The sequence below is a fragment of the Labeo rohita genome, chromosome 5, assembly GCF_022985175.1.
Source record: "Labeo rohita strain BAU-BD-2019 chromosome 5, IGBB_LRoh.1.0, whole genome shotgun sequence".
In the NCBI taxonomy this organism is placed as follows: Eukaryota; Metazoa; Chordata; class Actinopteri; order Cypriniformes; family Cyprinidae; genus Labeo; species Labeo rohita.
The window spans coordinates 2824225-2842935 of record NC_066873.1 but is presented as its reverse complement, the minus strand read 5'-3'; the positions used below and the strand labels follow the sequence as shown (position 1 = coordinate 2842935).

General features: G+C 36.9%; 3 protein-coding genes across 5 annotated transcripts in view; 2 read left to right on the top strand and 1 right to left on the bottom strand.

The window, feature by feature from the left end:
• usp39 (ubiquitin specific peptidase 39) overlaps positions 1-3588 on the top strand; it is an 8124-nt gene extending 4536 nt beyond the window's left edge. Inside the window, exons 8-13 of the mRNA XM_051109679.1 lie at positions 45-112; positions 310-498; positions 1370-1512; positions 1606-1741; positions 1837-1923; positions 2722-3588. Coding sequence (XP_050965636.1) covers positions 45-112; positions 310-498; positions 1370-1512; positions 1606-1741; positions 1837-1923; positions 2722-2775 — 677 coding nt within the window. The 3' untranslated portion in view covers positions 2776-3588. The remainder of the gene's footprint in view (positions 1-44; positions 113-309; positions 499-1369; positions 1513-1605; positions 1742-1836; positions 1924-2721) is intronic.
• On the bottom strand, positions 3368-9431 carry sftpbb (surfactant protein Bb; the record flags this gene model as incomplete). Its single annotated transcript, XM_051109690.1, has 8 exons — positions 3368-3752; positions 3962-4145; positions 4252-4332; positions 6527-6664; positions 6865-6981; positions 7324-7398; positions 9011-9069; positions 9272-9431. Coding segments are annotated over 8 exons (816 nt in total), but the record flags the coding sequence as incomplete, so codon positions are not given.
• On the top strand, positions 9027-18711 carry spaw (southpaw). Of its 3 annotated transcripts, XM_051109682.1 has the most exons (8): positions 9458-9681; positions 9870-10042; positions 10920-11100; positions 12355-12543; positions 12631-12817; positions 15193-15785; positions 17258-18045; positions 18237-18711. In XM_051109682.1, the coding sequence occupies exons 6-8, from the start codon at positions 15509-15511 to the stop codon at positions 18387-18389; spliced, it is 1218 nt and encodes a 405-aa protein (XP_050965639.1). In that variant the 5' UTR covers positions 9458-9681; positions 9870-10042; positions 10920-11100; positions 12355-12543; positions 12631-12817; positions 15193-15508; the 3' UTR covers positions 18390-18711. The 3 variants fall into 3 exon arrangements, with proteins under 3 accessions (XP_050965638.1, XP_050965639.1, XP_050965637.1); XM_051109681.1 differs by lacking the exon at positions 9458-9681 and adding an exon at positions 9027-9094 and having other exon boundaries at positions 12631-15785; XM_051109680.1 differs by having other exon boundaries at positions 9458-9601; positions 12631-15785.

The window sequence follows — 18711 nt, the reverse complement described above, 5'->3', positions numbered from 1 at the left end:
TGTGTGCTTGGTCTTCATAATCATGATGTTTATGTCTTTTATAGCCATCGTCACCAAGGTGTTTCAGGGGTCCATGCGAATCTTCTCAAAGAAGCTTCCCCATCCAGATTTGGTAGGTGTCTGCTGGACAGTTTCTTACATCAGTAACTGTCTGATTGGTGCATGCTGAATCATTTTATTAAGGCTTTCTGTTATTTTTTTGGGGATTACTGTAAATATTGAACAGTGACAGTTGTGCTGGTGTCCAGCCAGTCAATAGAAACGACAGAAAAAAACAGTCCCATAAGTTCCCATGCTTGTTTCTCACAGCCTGCAGAAGAGAAGGAAGCGCTTCTTCTTAAAGATGAGTATCAGGAGGAGATGTCTGAGTCCACCTTCCTGTATCTGACACTGGATCTGCCCACCGCACCGCTCTACAAAGATGAGAAGGAGCAGCTCATCATTCCTCAGGTTCCTCTCTTCAACATCCTGGCCAAGTTCAATGGAAACAATGAGAAGGTGTGCACTCGCTTTCAGTTTTCTTTGTTTGTTTTCTTTTTTTTTTTTGAATTCCTTTTTGTTTGCTTGTTTAAAATATTTCTTAGGCCATATATTTTCTGTGTTACCCACTCATATAAGAGTGGTGTGTTGCATCTGGTGTTGTTCTAGTGGTGTTTTCACTGGAAGCAATGTTATTGTTAACTAAAACTAAACCTATTAAAACGGTTTTGTTTATTGAAATAAAGCTGAACTATAGACTATAGCAACGGACTAAAATAAGTTTAAGTACTAAAATGACTAAAACTGAAATAAAAATATGTTAATGCTTCATATAGAAAAACAATATAGACTTAAACTACACTTAAACGAAAAACAAAAAATGCAAATTCTGATATTTCTGATATTAACAAAAATATTTATGTTAATAAATATTGTAATATTATATAAAATACTTCTAAACCAGAGGAGCTGGTTTGAATGTTTTAATTATATTTTCATGAAAGGTGACCATTAAACATAAATCAACTTAACAGCTCTCCAGACCAGCTGCTGTGTGTGTGTTTGTTTATTTAATTAGTCTCCTTTTTTGGTTCTTTGTTTGCTTTCAGCTACATTAAAGACTGTAGCTGTAGTATGAAATATATTTTTGGATGATTTAATTTTTGCTGCCTTATTTTGCAAGTAAAATATAATGTCAGCTTTGGAGTATATTATGAATAAAATTTTGTCCAGAGTCAAAATTTTGAGTTGTGCATGGAAGTTTTTGTAGATCAGAAAGGCAAAATGCTTGATATTGAATATGCAAATTAAACTTTTTTTTTTTTTTTTTTTTTTTTTTTTTCCTTGTGAAATCTTATATATTTATTTTTTTAATGGTTCTTTGTCACAGGAATACAAGACATACAAAGAGAATTTTCTAAAAAGGTTCCAGCTCACCAAACTTCCTCCGTACCTCATCTTCTGCATCAAACGATTCACCAAGAACAACTTCTTTGTGGAGAAAAACCCAACTATTGTCAACTTCCCCATCACGTATGTCACCATCTGTGCTCTGGATAAATTAATTACACTTTAGACATTTCTATATTCTCTGTAAATGTATTTTAAAATGTTCCTGCACGATAGGAACGTTGATTTGCGCGAGTACCTGACAGAAGAGGCGCAGGCTACAGAGAAGGTCACCACCTACGACCTGGTGGCCAATATAGTTCATGATGGAAAACCCTCTGAGGGATCCTACAGAATTCATGTTCTGCATCATGTAAGTGTGTCGCCTGCACTTCACACCATTCAGAGGTTGCCAGTGCTGTTTTTGGTATGGTTTGAATAATATGTGTGGTTTGTGATGTTTGACAGGGCACAGGGAAGTGGTACGAGCTTCAGGACCTGCAGGTGATTGATATCCTTCCACAGATGATCACGCTCTCAGAGGCCTACATACAGGTTTGCTGCTTATTACAGGGAATAAAATATGCTGAAGAAAATGGATAATCACATGTTTTGTTGACAAAAATGGACAGATTTGGTTTGCTTTTGTTTGGTTATGCACCAGCAGTAAGACCCACGATTCACAGTTCACATCCCTGACACACTCCTGATACAGGAAAAGGCCCACTGAAAAATTAGCTTCTGTATTGAACATCCTTTTTTTGTTATTGTCAGCACTGGTTGCTTAACAGGAGTGCTCCTTCCCTCTTTCTTATTGACAAATTATATTTGACATCCTTGTCAACAAATAATGCAGTTTCTGTTTTCAAATATTTTTAATGCATTTTGATTAGATATTATATAATAAATGGAAGTTTAAGACTTTTGTAATTTTAAGATTTTTTTGTAAGTTTTGTTTCATCGTTAAACTCAATGAAAATGAGCAGTGTCCTCATAACATATATAAAATATGTTTACACTTTCTTATATATATTACTTTTATTTCTGTAATATTGTTTTACGGTTTTGGTATTCAATTACTTAAAAAAAAAAATCTGCATCTCAAGTAAATGGTTTTGATGTCAGGATGTTTAGATATTTATATTGGAAAACAGGGCAAAAATACAGAGCAATTTTTTAAAGTGTGTGCAACATTTAATGTCATCACTTCATGAATGTAAGACTTTCTGCACCAACTAAAGGCCTGGAAAGGCAAACAAAGATTGTAATACCTGCAGAAACCCTAAATCATGGAAAGCTGATGTTTTTAAGGCCTCATCACCTAGCCTTATTCACCTGATTCTTCTTTTGCAGATTTGGAAAAGACAAGATAAAGACGATGGAGCAGAAAGCCATACAGGGGCGTAGGAGGCCCAAAGTCACAGCTTTGGTGAGGTGTAAATGAAATGAGTCATTTCTGTTCAGGCCTGAATGCAACACTTTAAGGCTTTAAGAACGAAGAGACTGAGTTACAATGAGAGAAGACATTAAACTAAAACCCTGATGTGTTTTATTTCATGTAACTGGTGATTGACACATTTGTGTTCCTACGTGACTTTTTATAATTATTTCAGTTTGATTGTGACTGTTATTTGCCTATGAAGTTTGGCAGTTTGTAGTATGAGACTTTTTATTAAAGATTTCAAGGTTGTATACGTTGTCTTTCATTCAGCTCTACAGAATGTATTGTGAATAATAAGCTCGATCAAAGCCTTCAAAATTACAGTACAGCATATGTTTGTTGTAATTTAAATGCGATGGTAATTGCACAAAAATATGTATGGGTTTGTTAGTAAAATGAATAACAGGACAAAAGGTGACAGATTCTCATGTTAAATGTTTTCAGGTATATTCGAAAAGATAATTATATAAGGTCACTTTGTTACAAGAGCTTATTCTAAAGGTGTCATTCAAAAAAAAATCAAAAGTGCTTTTCTCCCAATGAACTGCTTACATTGCCTTAAAATCTGTTGAGTTTATTTCTTGCATCATCTCAACACAGAAATGCAGAAGTCATGATATTATAAAATGTTACACAAAATGCACACTGTGTTAGCATTTCCTATGTTAAGTTGATTAGTATTGTATTAAATGTTTACCCAGTGAGGTTTGGCGTATGAAAATGAAGGTACAGGACATAATTAATAGGAAGCAGATAAGTACAGGCACATTAAAAACAAATTGGCACATGACTGAACAGTCACTGTCTTCTCTCGTACTGTTTGTCTCAAATTTCCCTTGATTATGTGTGTGGTTGGGCAAGTGAATAGAAGCTTCAAGTAAACAAAATCTTGTAATCTTGTTTGATTGATCATTCATTTGATTCCCATGCAATGATAATCTTCCTGTGGACAAAACGAAGAGTTTTACATGTCAGAATCTCTAGTGATTCTCTCTCATTTTGTATTCATTTGTGTGAAAACGTAAGATTTTTAGATTAGAAAAGAATTGCATTCAAGCTACATGCTCTGCTAGCGCCATGCTCTGCTAGCGCCATGCTCTGCTGTTTGAGATGCGGGTTGAAAGATGGTGTTGCGCTGCTGTCGTTACTCACATGACATTGGCATCTCTGGGAAGAGACACAGGCCCAGTGCAGTGCAGATGGCATGTGGAGGGAGGGAGGACAACAGCAGCTCAATCAGCTCCTTTCCGTACTTTTGTACAAAGTTGTCACATGTGTCCTTATATTGTGAAGGCAAATGGTCACAGATTTTCTCCAGAAGGTTCACTATAGCCTCCTACAAATAACCCAGGAGCAGTTAGTCAGGCACTTTCCTGATCGGGTAAATTATGAACATTTTACACATAAAATGTGAACTAGATTTCCAGCAGAAGAGGTCTTACTTCAGTTCTCTCTTTTGGCAGCATGCTCTCTAGTGTCTTTATGAAGAACATACAGAAGTTACAGATGGGATTGAGTTGAACCTAGAAACAAAGTGGTAGTAGAACTTGAGAGTCAAGGCAGTTGTACTGAATGTGGAGTTATGCATGAAATACACATCAGAACACAACTAATAGTATGATCTTAAAGTTCTTTTTTGTTAAAATTTTAGATGCATGAACATTAAAGTACAATTAATTTAGTTTAAACCCTGTTTATTGAGTATTTCGCAATCCCTTATTAAATAAATTAGTCAGGTCAAATGTAAGCAATAAAGGCACGAGAGGTGTGAATAAGTCAGGACTGAAGGGCGTTGTTAGGCAGGACATGAGTCACTGCAAACACTTCAGCTGTGACATCCTCACAGTACAGCATGCTTGAAGTACCTTACTGCATTTATAAAACGGTTACCACACAATACAAATATTACAATCAAAAATGTATGTATTGATTGTTTACCTTTTCTATGTAAATTCATTAAATGCTGCCCTTCCACTAAGTCCATGGCAGTGACAGTAAATGGCATGAAAATGTTCCAGTGTGACATGCCTCAGCTTATGGAGCTCAAATTAAAACAGAGAATAGAAACTGTGCTATTTATTTTTTAAACACCACCATATGATATTTATCACACTCATACATCTGCTTATTTACTGTCAATGCCAGGAACTTAGTGGAAGGGCAGCATATCATGAATTTACATAGAAAAAGTAAACAATCGTACATTTTTGATTGTAATATTTGTATTGTGTGGTAACCATTTGATAAAAGCAGTGAGATACTTCAGGCGTGCTGTATGTCATAGCTGAATGGGTTGCGGTCACAATTCTGACTTTTTTCTCAGAATTGTGTGACACTCAATTGCAGTCAAAAGTCAGAACTACAAGATAAAAACATTTCTTTTTTAACAACTGCCAAACTAAATTCTATAACTATCTATAACTTATGATTTTGAGTTTATATCTCACAATACTGATTTTATAGCTCGATTGAGAGTTTATATCTCACAATTCTGAGAAAAACAGTGGAATTGACAGAGATAAACTCAATTGCGAGAAATAAAGTGAGAATTGTGAGGTAAAAACTACCAATTCTGACTTTCTCTCACAAATTCTGAGAAAAAAAGTCAGAATTCTGACTTAAATCTCTTTCTCAGAATTGCAGATTTAATTCTCACAATTCTGACTTTATAACTTGATTGAGAGTTTATATCTCACAATGATGAGAAACAAAAGTCAGAATTGTGTACAATTCTGAGAAAAACAGTAGAATTGACAGATCTTTTTTTTAATTCAGTGGTGGAAACGAGCTTCCATAGCTTAAAATCTCCCGCATGAGAAAAGCTTCTTTTACAGAAAGAAGGGCGTGGTCTTTAAATGAAAGGTGAATGATGCAACATGATATCAGCAGGGGTTGCTTATAATTCATTACATAAATAATATAAACACTTCATTTTGTTGAAATACATAATAAATGGAACCGTTTTGAGGCTGTATTGACCTGTATTGTTGCTAAGGGTGTTACACAGAACTGTTGAGTGAAGCGATCATAGTCGTGCTTTATCACGAACAAAACACAGCTGTGACCAGTCGGACCAATCAGAATTTATTCCGTTTTATATTTATGTAGTTTTCAGGAAATCATGTATAAGTTCATTTTAGCTTAATGAAATTGAAATTGAAAAAGAACAGCATTTATTTGAAATAGAAATCTTTTGTGACAAAGTCTTTACTGTCACTTTTGATTAATATAATGCATCTTTGCTTAATAAAAGTATTAATTTCTTTCATTTTCATTCTGAAAAAATGACCCCAAACTTTTTAATAGTATTGTACAAGGTCACAAAAGGTTTCAAATTAAAAACATCCTTTTTAACTTTATATTCATCAAATAATCATGAAAAAAAATGTACATAGCTGTTTTTGCAACACTGAAAATAAAGAAATGTTTACTGAGTGGCAAATCTGCATAGAATGATTTCATATGACACTGACTTAAATAGTCTTAAATAGTTAAGACTTAAATAGTTCCCCAAAGGACCTTGCAACAAAACAAAACATGACAAAACAAAAAAAACTTACCTACAATCAAGGTAGAATTTTGATTCAAAATTGGACAAAATATTTGATATTTTTTTGGTGCAAAACAATGATTCAGAAGGTCTGAGTGATGTTTACTTCGAATCTAAACCCATTATCGTTAGACTCAAGTGTAAACTTTGTCATATCTAACATGTACCTCTTGACTAGTTCCTCTTGAAGGTTTTGCATAGAGCCAACCCTGCTCATTCAGGCCAACAGTGAACTCTGATAGTGCTTTTCTCTCAGACTGGCTGCCACACAGTCCCAACATTGAGCATATGTCACCATTCTGATTCTGCGATGAGGGCAAAAACATCTGTTGTATTATTCATGTCACTCGTGTTTAGATATGTTAGGTGTTTAGATGTAAAGAAATTAATTCAGATAGTCAAAGTCAAACTGGGTTGATCCAACTGCTATTCTGCACTGCTAATAATCTATGAAATTGTTCTGGCTATTACTCACTGTCAGAATGTTAAACTGAGAAGTACTCACTGCAAATGCACCGAAATGTCTGATAACCAAATGTATATATGTTTTCGCTCCATCCATACACAAAGGGATGACGGGGTGTTCATAACAAAACTTGTCCAGAGCTTTTTCAATGAGATGCTGTGAAAAGGGAACAATTCAAGATCAATGTATGAACAACTCATACAGGACATAACAAAGGCCTTAAAAAACCTGTAGTTTAGTTGAAGCTTCTATGCAAAGCAATTATTACAGCAAATGAAACTACTTCACGTGGCTTAGCTGCTGTAAGAAAGTGAAACTTTCTTTTTAGTTTGAAAAAAATGCAACTGCAAATTTCGCTTCTCTAAAACAGAAAATAGATTTAGGAATAACTGCAATGAGATTGTTTTGTACCGGCAGTATTATCCAAGTCTGACAAATACAGTAGAACATAAAGAAAAGATGTAATTCAAACTATGACTTTCAATAGAAACAATTCACCTGTGAATCTTGATTGGAGAGCATTTCTGTCAACATCTGTACAATCTTTTTGCAGTCGGTGCATGTGTTGTTCATCTAAAGGATGAGGACAGTCGAAGATCATGTTGACTTACAGTCATTAAAGTCATATTCTGTGGACTATTTGATGCGACTTGAATAAAACCTGACTTGATATTTAATCAGATCTCAGTATTAGTGCATCTCTGTGCTTAGTTTATTGGCAAAACAGTACAATGCACAAAGGCGTAGTTTAGAGCATGCAATACTGTTTCTAACATAAAACCACAAACTCTCACAACCTCTTTTTTAGGGATGCACAAGTAAAAGAAATATCTATCCTCACTAGAAAGAAGGAAGCGTAAAAAATGACCATATTCTCAGATCTGCTTTTAAGGTTCACAGTTCACAGATGTCGATATATATCTATTATCATTTAAAGGGTTGCAATCTACCTTATACAAATAGTATTCATAAGACAGGACAATAAATGTAACAAAAATGATCATTTATCTGTTAATGATCCAAATGGAGCAGAACAGTCAATTTTTAAATGACGCTTTCAGTTTCTATTTGTTACTGTTTATGTGAGAGGAGTAATGTGTGAGCTTGACAGTGCAAGACCTTCACTGCTATTGTGCAATATAAGAAATAAAGTTAGTATACTTGCAAATAGTAAATAAATGATAAATGATCAGAAACAACTTGCCAGTTGACAAACAAACAAACATATTTACATATATTTAGTGGTGGTTAAGTTTAAGTATTAAATAAGACCTTTGATAAATCCATCGCGAGGTAAACAGTATCAAGCGTCATTTCGTCAAACATTAGCCTGGTTGACCCCAAAGCGAAAACTGGTCAGTCAAAGAAGAGAGTTTAACGGAAAGAAACGAGTTGACGTTAAGGCTGATGACAGGCTACAAGGGGCAACTTTCCCACTGAGAATCGGTAACAAATTTCTGTCCTGATACATTTTAGTATCCAGTTGCCCGGCAACACTGCTCAAACAGTTGCCCTGTGTATCATCAGCAGCAACACGTGCTTGAGTTGTTAAAAGCTTGTATGTTTCTACTTCTTCTATTAAATATAAATGAACACAGACACAGTGTGTGCTGGCATGCCAGTAGTTTGTAAAATAAATACAAATGCAGGCTATATGTGACCAGTCTGAAGTAGCACAGGTGTATTTGTAGCAATACATTGTATGGGTCAAAATGATCAATTTTTCTTTTATGCCAAAAATTATTAGGATATTAAGTAAAGATCATGTTCCATGAAGATAAATGTAAATTTCCTACCATAAATATATCAAAACTTAATTTTTGGTTAGTAATGTGCATTGCTAAGAATTTCATTTAGACAACTTTAAAGGCGATTTTCTCAATCTTTTGAATTTTTTCAAATAAGATTTTCAAATAGTTGCCAAATATTGTCCTATCCTAACAAACCATACATCAACGGAAAGCTTATTTATTCAGCTTTCAGATGATGTGTAAATATCAATTTTGAAAGCTTGACACTTATGACTGGTTTTGTATTCCAGGGTCACATATGATGGAGTAGTAATAAAAGCATTCTCAGCTTATGAACAGTGTGCACTTTAGAACCGATGCACACAGAGTATTTATTTTCATCTGCCTTTTACTGGTACATGCATATTGTCGTTTTTCAATCATTGATCACTTACCATGGGAATGCTGGATGTTCGCGGTTCTGTGAGATGAGGGTCTACACTTCTTGCCCATCCTATAGAGAAGCCAGAATACGTGAGGTATTTCTATATAAATAATATGCATTTGTATGGAAACTACCTGATTTCGAAGAGCTCATATTGCAGTCCTTTAAATATTTATTCCTAACGTAATCCCTTAAGCATTTTAACTATTCGTTTGAATGTTTATAGACACGCATACTTAGCCTGCTTTACTTAATATTTAAACTGTCTTACCTGAAGTCAGGGTAGAAGTGCAGAGAAAAAAAGCGACGAAGGCAAACTGCATGGTGCTGTTATGGAGTGAGAATTGCTCCTGCACAGCTGAGGATCTACCACAAACCTGAAGGCTCTGTGTCCCAATGTAGTACAGTATTTTGATGAGGAAGTAGCTAGCTTAAACACAAGCCAGCGACAGTCTTCCTGATTCGCCAGAAAAAAGGGACGTCTTTTCGGATTAGTATTCTAGTTATGGAAAGCAAGTCATAGGTTATGGGCTTTTTTATTATTCCTTATCTTGTGCTACTAATCAGAGGCGCCATGAACGGGGGAGAGGTAATTTTGGAGGTAACTGGTAGCTTTATTTTCAGGAAATAACACTTCAGTTTCTTCAGACATTTGCACACGAGCAAGGAGATAATAAAAATGTAATGTATTTATTTTGTATTCAGTACTCTCCTGAATAGGCTATTTCACATAACAGCTGTTGACATATAATGCACAAGACAAAATAATAACTGGGTTTATAAAAAATGACCTCATTCAAAAGTTTACATGTTGAATCTTAATAATGTTTGTTGTTACTTAAATGTTCCACGACTGTTTTTATGTTTAGTGATAGATGGTCATGAGTCCCTTGTTTGTCCTGAGCAGTTCAACTGGCCGGTGTTCTTCAGCAAAATCCTTCAGATCCTGCTCCTTCTTCGGTTTTCCAGCATCTTCTGCATGTCTGACCCCTTTTTAACAATGACTGAATGATTTTGAGATTCATCTTTTCACACTGAGGAGGTACTGGCCAGGGCACTCAGAAGTGTAGGCTACTTACTATTTTCCTGGCTCTAACACATTAAATTGTTGTTTGAAATATTTGCACTGGGTCACTTTAAGTTTTCATGCTGAAATCAATGTCTTGTGCCCTCAAGTGGCTGTGATTAAAAAAAAAAAAAGCAAGCACAGCCACTTCTGTCCAGTCACTTCAGATGAATGAAATGTTCATCTAATGGTCAGTGAGAAAAGTTTTAATGAACCAAGAACAAGCAATAGGAAATATAACATATGATCTTATATTCTGAAGACTATCAGTAACATTAACAGTACAATATATTTCTGGCGAAACCTAAATGAGTGGTGTTCAGACTAATTGTGAAGTTGTATAAGGGCAACATATCATTGATTAACCATTGAGGTTTTGTGACAAAAAAGTTCCATTACACAAAATAATTGTTTTCCTCATGGGTTTCAAACACTAAAACATAGGATGATTTTTCTGAATTCTGTCCTATAAACTAAAAATTTTGTTACATTTTTTTTTTGTAATAGCTGTTAAGTACATTCTGGAAAACATTAGGACACGAGTCAACTTTGTGTAAAACTTGTATCATATGGAGGCCTCAAAAAGTATTTTGACAGTATTTTGAACCTGTTGTTGTACAGTTGAGAATATGTGAAATAAAAAATAAGAGCACCAGGTCAATCCCCGCACAACACTGACATTCACTGACCACACGGCGGAGCTCAATCTATGCCCTGACAAGACGCCTGTGGCTATCAGTGAGGGAGACGGGGAGGAGAGAAAGGAGATAGGGGAGAGAGGGCAAAGAAAAGAGGCAGAAAAAGTTGGTTTTGGAGATTTAACAAATTTTTCTCTCATTTCTATTGCTCCAAGTCCACCAAAGTTCAGGGTGAGCAGATGTAGCAAGATGGACTGGGACCTTACACTGGAGGTGCACTGATAATAGGCCTGAAAAAGGAAAATAAAAAGGAAAGGACATGACGTGAGGCCAAGTACGGTGACCCATACTCGGAATTTGTGCTCTGCATTTAACTCATCCAAGTGCACACACACAGTGAGTAGTGAACAAACACGCACACACACACTGTGAACACACACCCCGAGCAGTGGGCAGCCATATTGCTATCGCTGCAGCGTCCGGGGAGCAGTTGGGGGATCGGTGCCTTGCTCAAGGGACTCACCTCAGTCGTGGTATTGAGGAATGACAAGTTCTAAACATCAAAAAAATCTCTTAAAGGAGAAGTCCACTTCCAGAACAAAAATGTACATATAATGTACTCACCCCCTTGTCATCCAAGATGTTCATGTCTTTCTTTCTTCAGTCATAAAGAAATTATGTTTTTTGAGAAAAACATTTCAGCATTTTTTCTCCATATAATAGACTGATATGGTGCCCCGATTTTGAACTTCCAAAACGCAGTTTAAATGCGTCTTCAAACGATCACAAATGCGGTTGTAAATGATCCCAGCCGAGGAAGAAGGGTCTTATCTTGTGAAAGGATAAGTTATTTTCATAAAAATAATACAATTTAAATACTTCTTAATCTCAAACACTCGTCTTGTCTTACTTTTCCTGAAATCTGTGTATTCTGGCTCAAGACAGTTAGTGTATGTCGAAAAACTCCCATCTCATGTTCTCCCTCAACTTCAAAATCGTCCTATATCACTGTTTTACCTTTTTTGTTAAGGGTGTTTGATCTTCTTTGCATGTTCACTTTGCAAAGACTGTGTCAGTACTTCTGCAGTGATGTAGGATGATTTTGAAATGATTTTTGAAGTTGAGGGAGAAAATACGATTGGAGTTTTTCGACATACCCTAACTGTCTTGAGTCAGAATACACAGAGTTCAGGGAGAGCAAGACAAGACGAGTGTTTGAGATTAAGAAGTATTTAAATTTTTTTTTTTTTTATGAAAATAACTGATGGTTTCACTAAATAAGACCCTTCTTCCTCAGCTGGGATCGTTTACAACCGCATTTGTGATCGTTTGAAGCTGCATTTAAACTGCATTTTGGAAGTTCAAAATCGGGGCACCATATCAGTTCATTATATGGAGAAAAAATGCTGAAATGTTTTCCTCAAAAAACAATTTCTTTACGACTGAAGAAAGAAAGACACGAACATCTTGGATGACAAGCAGGGGAGTATATTATCTGTACATTTTTGTTCTGGAAGTGGACTTCTCCTTTAATCATTTATACACATTACAAATGTTCATGAAAACAAATTTTTGAAAAATTGTGTGGATTGCCTTCAGGTGGCTGTGAAACTCAGTGATGACTGCTCTCTCTATGTTATCTCCACTCAGTCAATCTTAGATCAGTCAGTCCTGTTAACACCGGCAACACTGCACGTCTTCTGTCTCCCTCATCTATCACACGATTCAACTCATCAGCTTATTAGTAGAGAGAACAAGACCTGAAATGGGTGTCCGATGTGAGAGACCTACAAAATGTGCAGTGCTGGAGGCGCTCGCAGGACTGGTTTGAAGAATAATGTAAATATTTTAATCGATAAGCAAACTGAACTAAATCCTTTATTGAGAAACCACTTCTAACCACCACAAAAACTGTCTTTTTTCTAGGCTGACTATCCCAGGCCAGTTCCTTATGAGGTGACCCTGTCAATCATGGCCAACCAAGCCCCGGCTGTCCCCACATCATGCAGCTGCTGGACTGCCATTCCAGAGTAAAGTGGAAAAATGTGTAGTACTAAAGATAATTTTCCTACAGGAAGAGAAAGGTACTGTCCTCCGGAGCACATCGAGAAGGGTGAGTACAATGGGAAGCAATCAACGTCTCTGGGGATGCTGCTATATCGTATGATCACTAACGTTTTCCCAGACAGCAGTGATAACGATTTGATGTTTAGTTCCAGCCAGGCTTCTCAGATATTAAAAACTTCATTTCAACAAGGAAGCACAACTGCAATTCTTAATCATACAAAATAGAGGGTTTAAAAATGATCTTATGGAAAATGCAAGACTCTTTCACAGTTGTACAGCTTAGGAGCAAGTGTCAATTTGAAGGTAATGATCAGACATCTGTCTTTCTGAAAAAAAAAGATGCTGTACAGTTACAACAAGCTGGCAGGCCTTGGTTGGGTCTGGTGCCTTGGCTTGTGGCAGTAGTTTTGGCGTCTTGCAGAACTGTTCCACAGGTTCCTCCTACTGCAGCTCCCCAGAGGTTCCTGCCACTGGTGATCCCTGTGACAGATGCATCAGAGGTTTCAGCCATGGCCACAGAGCTCCCTTTCTCAGCTGCCTTGGGCCCAGAGATCTTGTCAGGGCCACTCCACAAATCATCTTCTGAGAGGTCTCTGACATGACAGCCTGGGTCGCACTAATGCCCTTCACATCCACCACACAGGTTCCTCTTATGTTGGTGCAGAAGTTCATGCCATTGCAGTGCTTCTTTTCGTAGCTTCAGCCAGAGCTGATGTCCAAGCTGCCCCGGTCTTAGAGCTCCTCTCTCAACCTTTCTGGTCACAGAGTCTCCAGCTAAAGCTGCTCTGGTCCAAAAGGATTCTGTCAGTCCTGCATTATAGCATCCTCTCACAGCCCCAGTGTTTCCTGTCAGTGGTGTGATTCCCCCATATTTCACTTGATTACACTTGCCACATTCAGTTGCAAATTACATGAATCACATAGGCCTAATATATTTTAAATTCAAAATTGCTAAATGACTCAAAAGTAGTTTGTATCACTGGATTACAGTTGGTCATTTAACATTTCTATCCTAAAACAGTTGTCAAATGTTAAGCTGCTGAATGCGTTATATCATACCTCGCATTCTTTCACCCTTAAAACTGCATCTGGAATTCATGTTTCTGTGAACTAGAGGTTGCACGCCTACTAATTTCTGCTAGTTGGTTACTCAAGTACTTGTGGTTTATGTTACTGTTAAAAAAAAAAAAAAAAAGAATAGTTTGTGACAGTTATTGTTTAATAATTAATAACTACATCTTTTCAATAATTGCATCTCTTACAATTATTGTAAAACATTTTGTTTAACTTTTTGTCATCCTAAAAACATAGGTGCACTGCAGCATCAAGAAAATCAAATGGGCCTATAGTGTCCCCCTCAGTGTCTACAGATATTGCATTAATTCAAACAGCACACAACAATTTATTTATTTTTGTTCAGTAGTAAAATCTCCCTTTATTACAATATAACAACAATGGTCTTTCCCATTTAAAGAAAATAAAACCAGTCAATAAATATAACAGCATGCTTATAAACACAAATTAAATAACTTTCATTGCAGAGCTGTAAGTTCAACCTCCTCACTGATGTTGCTTCATTAATCATTTTCTATAATTTGCAGATTTTAATTTTATTTGACAACACTATTGCTGGTTAAAACATGTATGTGTACTGTCTATGAGATCAGATTAAAATAATGTAAAAATAAATCTAAAGTGATAATTTGGGGACCCTCCTAACATCCCAGTGAGTCAATATACCCTTCACACCTCTGGTGTTAATGTATGTTATGACATTATGTCTGCATTTAAAGAGCAGTTGAGATGTTTAAAGTTCTTTTCTATTAATAAACTAATAAGTCCATGTTCCTGTCACTGATATTGTAAATAGCCAATCATATGTAACCCTGGACCACAAAACCAGTCTTATGTTGCACTGGTATATTTGTAGCAATAGGCTAAAATACATTGAATGAGTCAAATTTATAGATTTTTCTTTTATGCCAAAAATCATTAGGATATTAAGTAAAGATCATGTTCCATGAAGATATATCGTAAATTTCCCACGGTAAATATATCAAAACTTAATTTTTGATTAGTCATATGCATTGCTATGAACTTCATTTGGACAACTTTAGAGGCGATTTTCTCAGTATTTAGATTTTTTGCACCATCAGATTTAAAACTGTCAAATAGTTGTATCTCGGCCAAATATTGTCCTTTCCTAACAAACCATACATCAACGAAAAGCATATTTATTCAGCTTTCAGATGATGTATGAATCTCAATTTCATTAAATTTACACTTATGACTGGTTTTGTGGTCCAGGGTCACATATATAAACATCATAGTTATAACACACTCATAAATATAAGAACATATTGCAAAGCAATAATAGTTTTAAAATCATTCGTAATTTAATGTTGCCTGTACTGCATACAGTTATCAAGACGGTTTAACTTTGGGTGGCCCAAAATCAAAGGATGTCGCTGGCACACAAGAGTGTCGCGCCTCGCGCAAATAAAAGCCTGCACAGTTTCGAAAAGCAGTGAACTTGACAGCTCTGCTCTCCTCTGATGTGCCTCACGGATCAGAGGGATTCCACGGAGACTACAAGATGACAGGGGTCATCAGGGGCCAGCTGCACACTTTAAAAGCACTGTCCACAGCTCGGCCACCCCGATCACTCGGACCTCAGACGAGCCAGGAGCAGGAATCGGACGCGTTCGATCAGTTCAGAAAACTTCATTGATTCGCAATGGAAACTCAGCCAATCATGTTGTTCGCTGTCTTGGTGGTTTCCTTGATGCAAGCTGGATGCGTAAAGATCGATAATCGCGGTGCTCTCATGGGAGAACATCATAAAGCCTTCGCAGGTTCATATTCCGATCTCAGTCTCCAGTCTTATGCCAGGTACCCGCTCTACATGATGCAGTTATACAGAGACTTCAGCGGTAAGATGGCAACTACTCCAGCCAGTGACGACAGCCCAACTCTTCATCAGTCTGACTTCGTCCTAAGCCTGATTGCACAAGGTAAAACACGCACTACAACACGCATTTTGCTTTAACCTGGCTAAATCATTTTTGTATGTAAAATGTCTAAGCGTTTTATACCAACAACACTCACTTCATGGGTTATATCAGGTTGGCACTAGTTACAGTGCACAACCATGTCATTTGGACGTGGTACCATGGTCCTCTTGGAAGCAGCCTACTATTAAATGCTATGCAAACAGTACGTGAAATGACTAATAATTCATCGCCTTATTTTATGTTTAATTACATTTATGCGTGTGACCGACGCTTTTTTTCAAAGCGACTTGCATTGTACATTCTATCAAGTACAATATCAAAGTACCATTGCATCCTTATACAAACTGTGCCAAGTAATTTTGTAATTCGCCAAGAATTTTGCTCTAAATGCAAGCAAGCAAGCAAGATTTTTCGTGTTGCAACTAGCACGTTGATATCTTGATAGATTTATTCAATAAGAGCACATGCGTTTTAAATAAGAGTAAAGCCTCAGCATCTGGGGAACTTGTGGGCTCATTATCAGGTCCGTCGCTCTCCAGCTATCTGACCCTCAGCTTTTACAACTCAGTAGTGTCACAATGCTTATTCAACTTTAAAGAGCTGGCTGTTTTATGTACATGGGGTGTGTATTAGCCCTTCAGACGTCTGTTAGAACGCGAGGTTCAATACACATCTCTTGTCAAGCAGCTCGTCCGTCCTGTCAGTGTGCTGACATTTGGCCGCTCCGCGCTGACAGAACTTGTTGCCTGTTGTTAAAACCGACTGGTGAAAACTGACTACATTTCACCACCGAATTGTATTGATGCTGTTTTTTTTTTTTTTTTTTTTTTTTTTTTTTTTTTTTTTTTTTTTTGATTATTATTATTATTATTTTATTTAACAAACACAGAAAATAATGGGAAAAGTAAAATATTAGCCTAAGGCAAATTACAGTAATTGAGAAAATGTGGTAGAAAATGTTTAGTTGTGTTGTAAACAATTTGCAAAAAAGTGCCGTCAAATCGAATAATACCCGATTAATTGCATTCAAAATAAGTTTGTTTTTACATAATGTATGCGGTGTATATTTATATGCACATAATATACATATATATTACAATATAAATATACCCAGCACACGCGATTATGTTACGTTAAGCACAAACTTCTATTTTGGATGCGATTAATCATGATTAATCGATTTGACAGCACTTAAACATTCTACATTCAGGCCTTGTTTATTAATATATAATTTATAACATACTTTAATTTTGTTAATGATGAAAATCTGGCTAACCATTCTATTGATTAAAAATATTTTCAGTGTTTCCTACTCCTTACATTTTTAAGAAGTTTTAAGAAGCATGTCAGTTCATTCTTAAACTAAGGAGCATTTCGGTGCGCTTCTTCGACCTTTGAATGGAACAAGTCATCTTTTGTGTAAATGCACCATTAGCAAGAGGTTACAGGAAAATGTTCTGTTTATTTTCCAGACTGTCATCAAATTGGTGAGCGATGGACCGTCACTTTTGACATGTCTTCCCTCTCAGCGAGTGACAGCGTTCAGCTGTCGGAGCTCCGCATCCGTCTGCCAGCGTTTTCAGCATCCAGCCGCGTTATTGTGGACATCTTCCACTTGCGTAAACAGGATTGTGAGTCTGACTCAGTGTTCTGTCGTCATAAGCGACTTTTTATAGGCAGCATCAAGTCAGTGCCCAGCACTCCAAGATCAACATGGAGAGTTTTCAACGTCACGGAGCTACTCGAGCACTGGTTGAGTCAGGGAACGGAGACACCTGAGCAGGTGCAGGACGGAGAGGACACCGGAAGCGGGGAAGACTTACCTGAACTGGTTGCAAATAGCTGGCGCCGGAAAATCCAGCATCCTACTGCAGAACGAGTTATGATTGTAGTTTTCTACAAAAACAACTTTTCCCACAGCGGCCAGCAGCGTGCCTCCAGCTTGATCAGTACAGTGGCGCACTCTAAATATGTTGTTCTACAGCAGGCACCAAACGCAGCTCAAGGTCGCCGCCACAAAAGAAACCGGGTCGAAAGGATGCGCGCAACAGATGATAGAAACGCGACGGGAATAGTAGCACCTCCAGAGCAACAACAAGGATCACTTTGTCGGCGAGTCGATATGTGGGTGGATTTTGATCAGATTGGATGGGATGAATGGATCGTGCATCCAAAGCGTTATAATGCATACCGCTGCGAAGGCGAATGTCCAAGTCCGTTGGACGAGTCTTTCAACCCAACAAACCACGCCTATATGCAGGTGAGATACTTAATAATTCAACGTCTAAAGAAAAAAAAAAAAAAGACTTATTATTATTATTATTATGCATAATTTTGGTATCCTTTTTGTGGGCCAACAATTAAATTAAAGTGTTTAATGGCGTTTAAATAGAGGGTAGTTAATGCTACTATATAGGGTGATATAACGTGCTGCTTGTTTTCTTTTTCCAGAGTTTGTTGAAGCTTTACCATCCGGAACGCGTCACCTGTCCGTCATGTGTGCCGACGCGCCTCAGCCCGCTCTCCATGCTGTACTATGAAGGCGACGGTGTGGTCATGCGCCACCACGAGGACATGGTCGTGGAGGAGTGCGGTTGTCAGTGAAGTGTGTTGCCGTGTTCTCATAGACTTTTAGTGGGGTGCTCTGATAACGCTTAAAATGTTTAAAAACATTCCAAAAATCTGCTTTTGAACGAAAGCACATGATTTTAAAGAACTTCAAACGAAAACCACTGAAACGCTGTGCAAAGTGCAAATATTTAATATTTAAGTACATATTGTATTATATATGTAATATGTAAATATTTTGATTTGTTTTTTTAAAGAGTGTATATTTTTACTTAATGTACATAGGTTATGTGTATAATGAAATGTAATATGTATTGTGACAAAATGTGATGTGAAATGTGTTCATTTTTTATCTTAT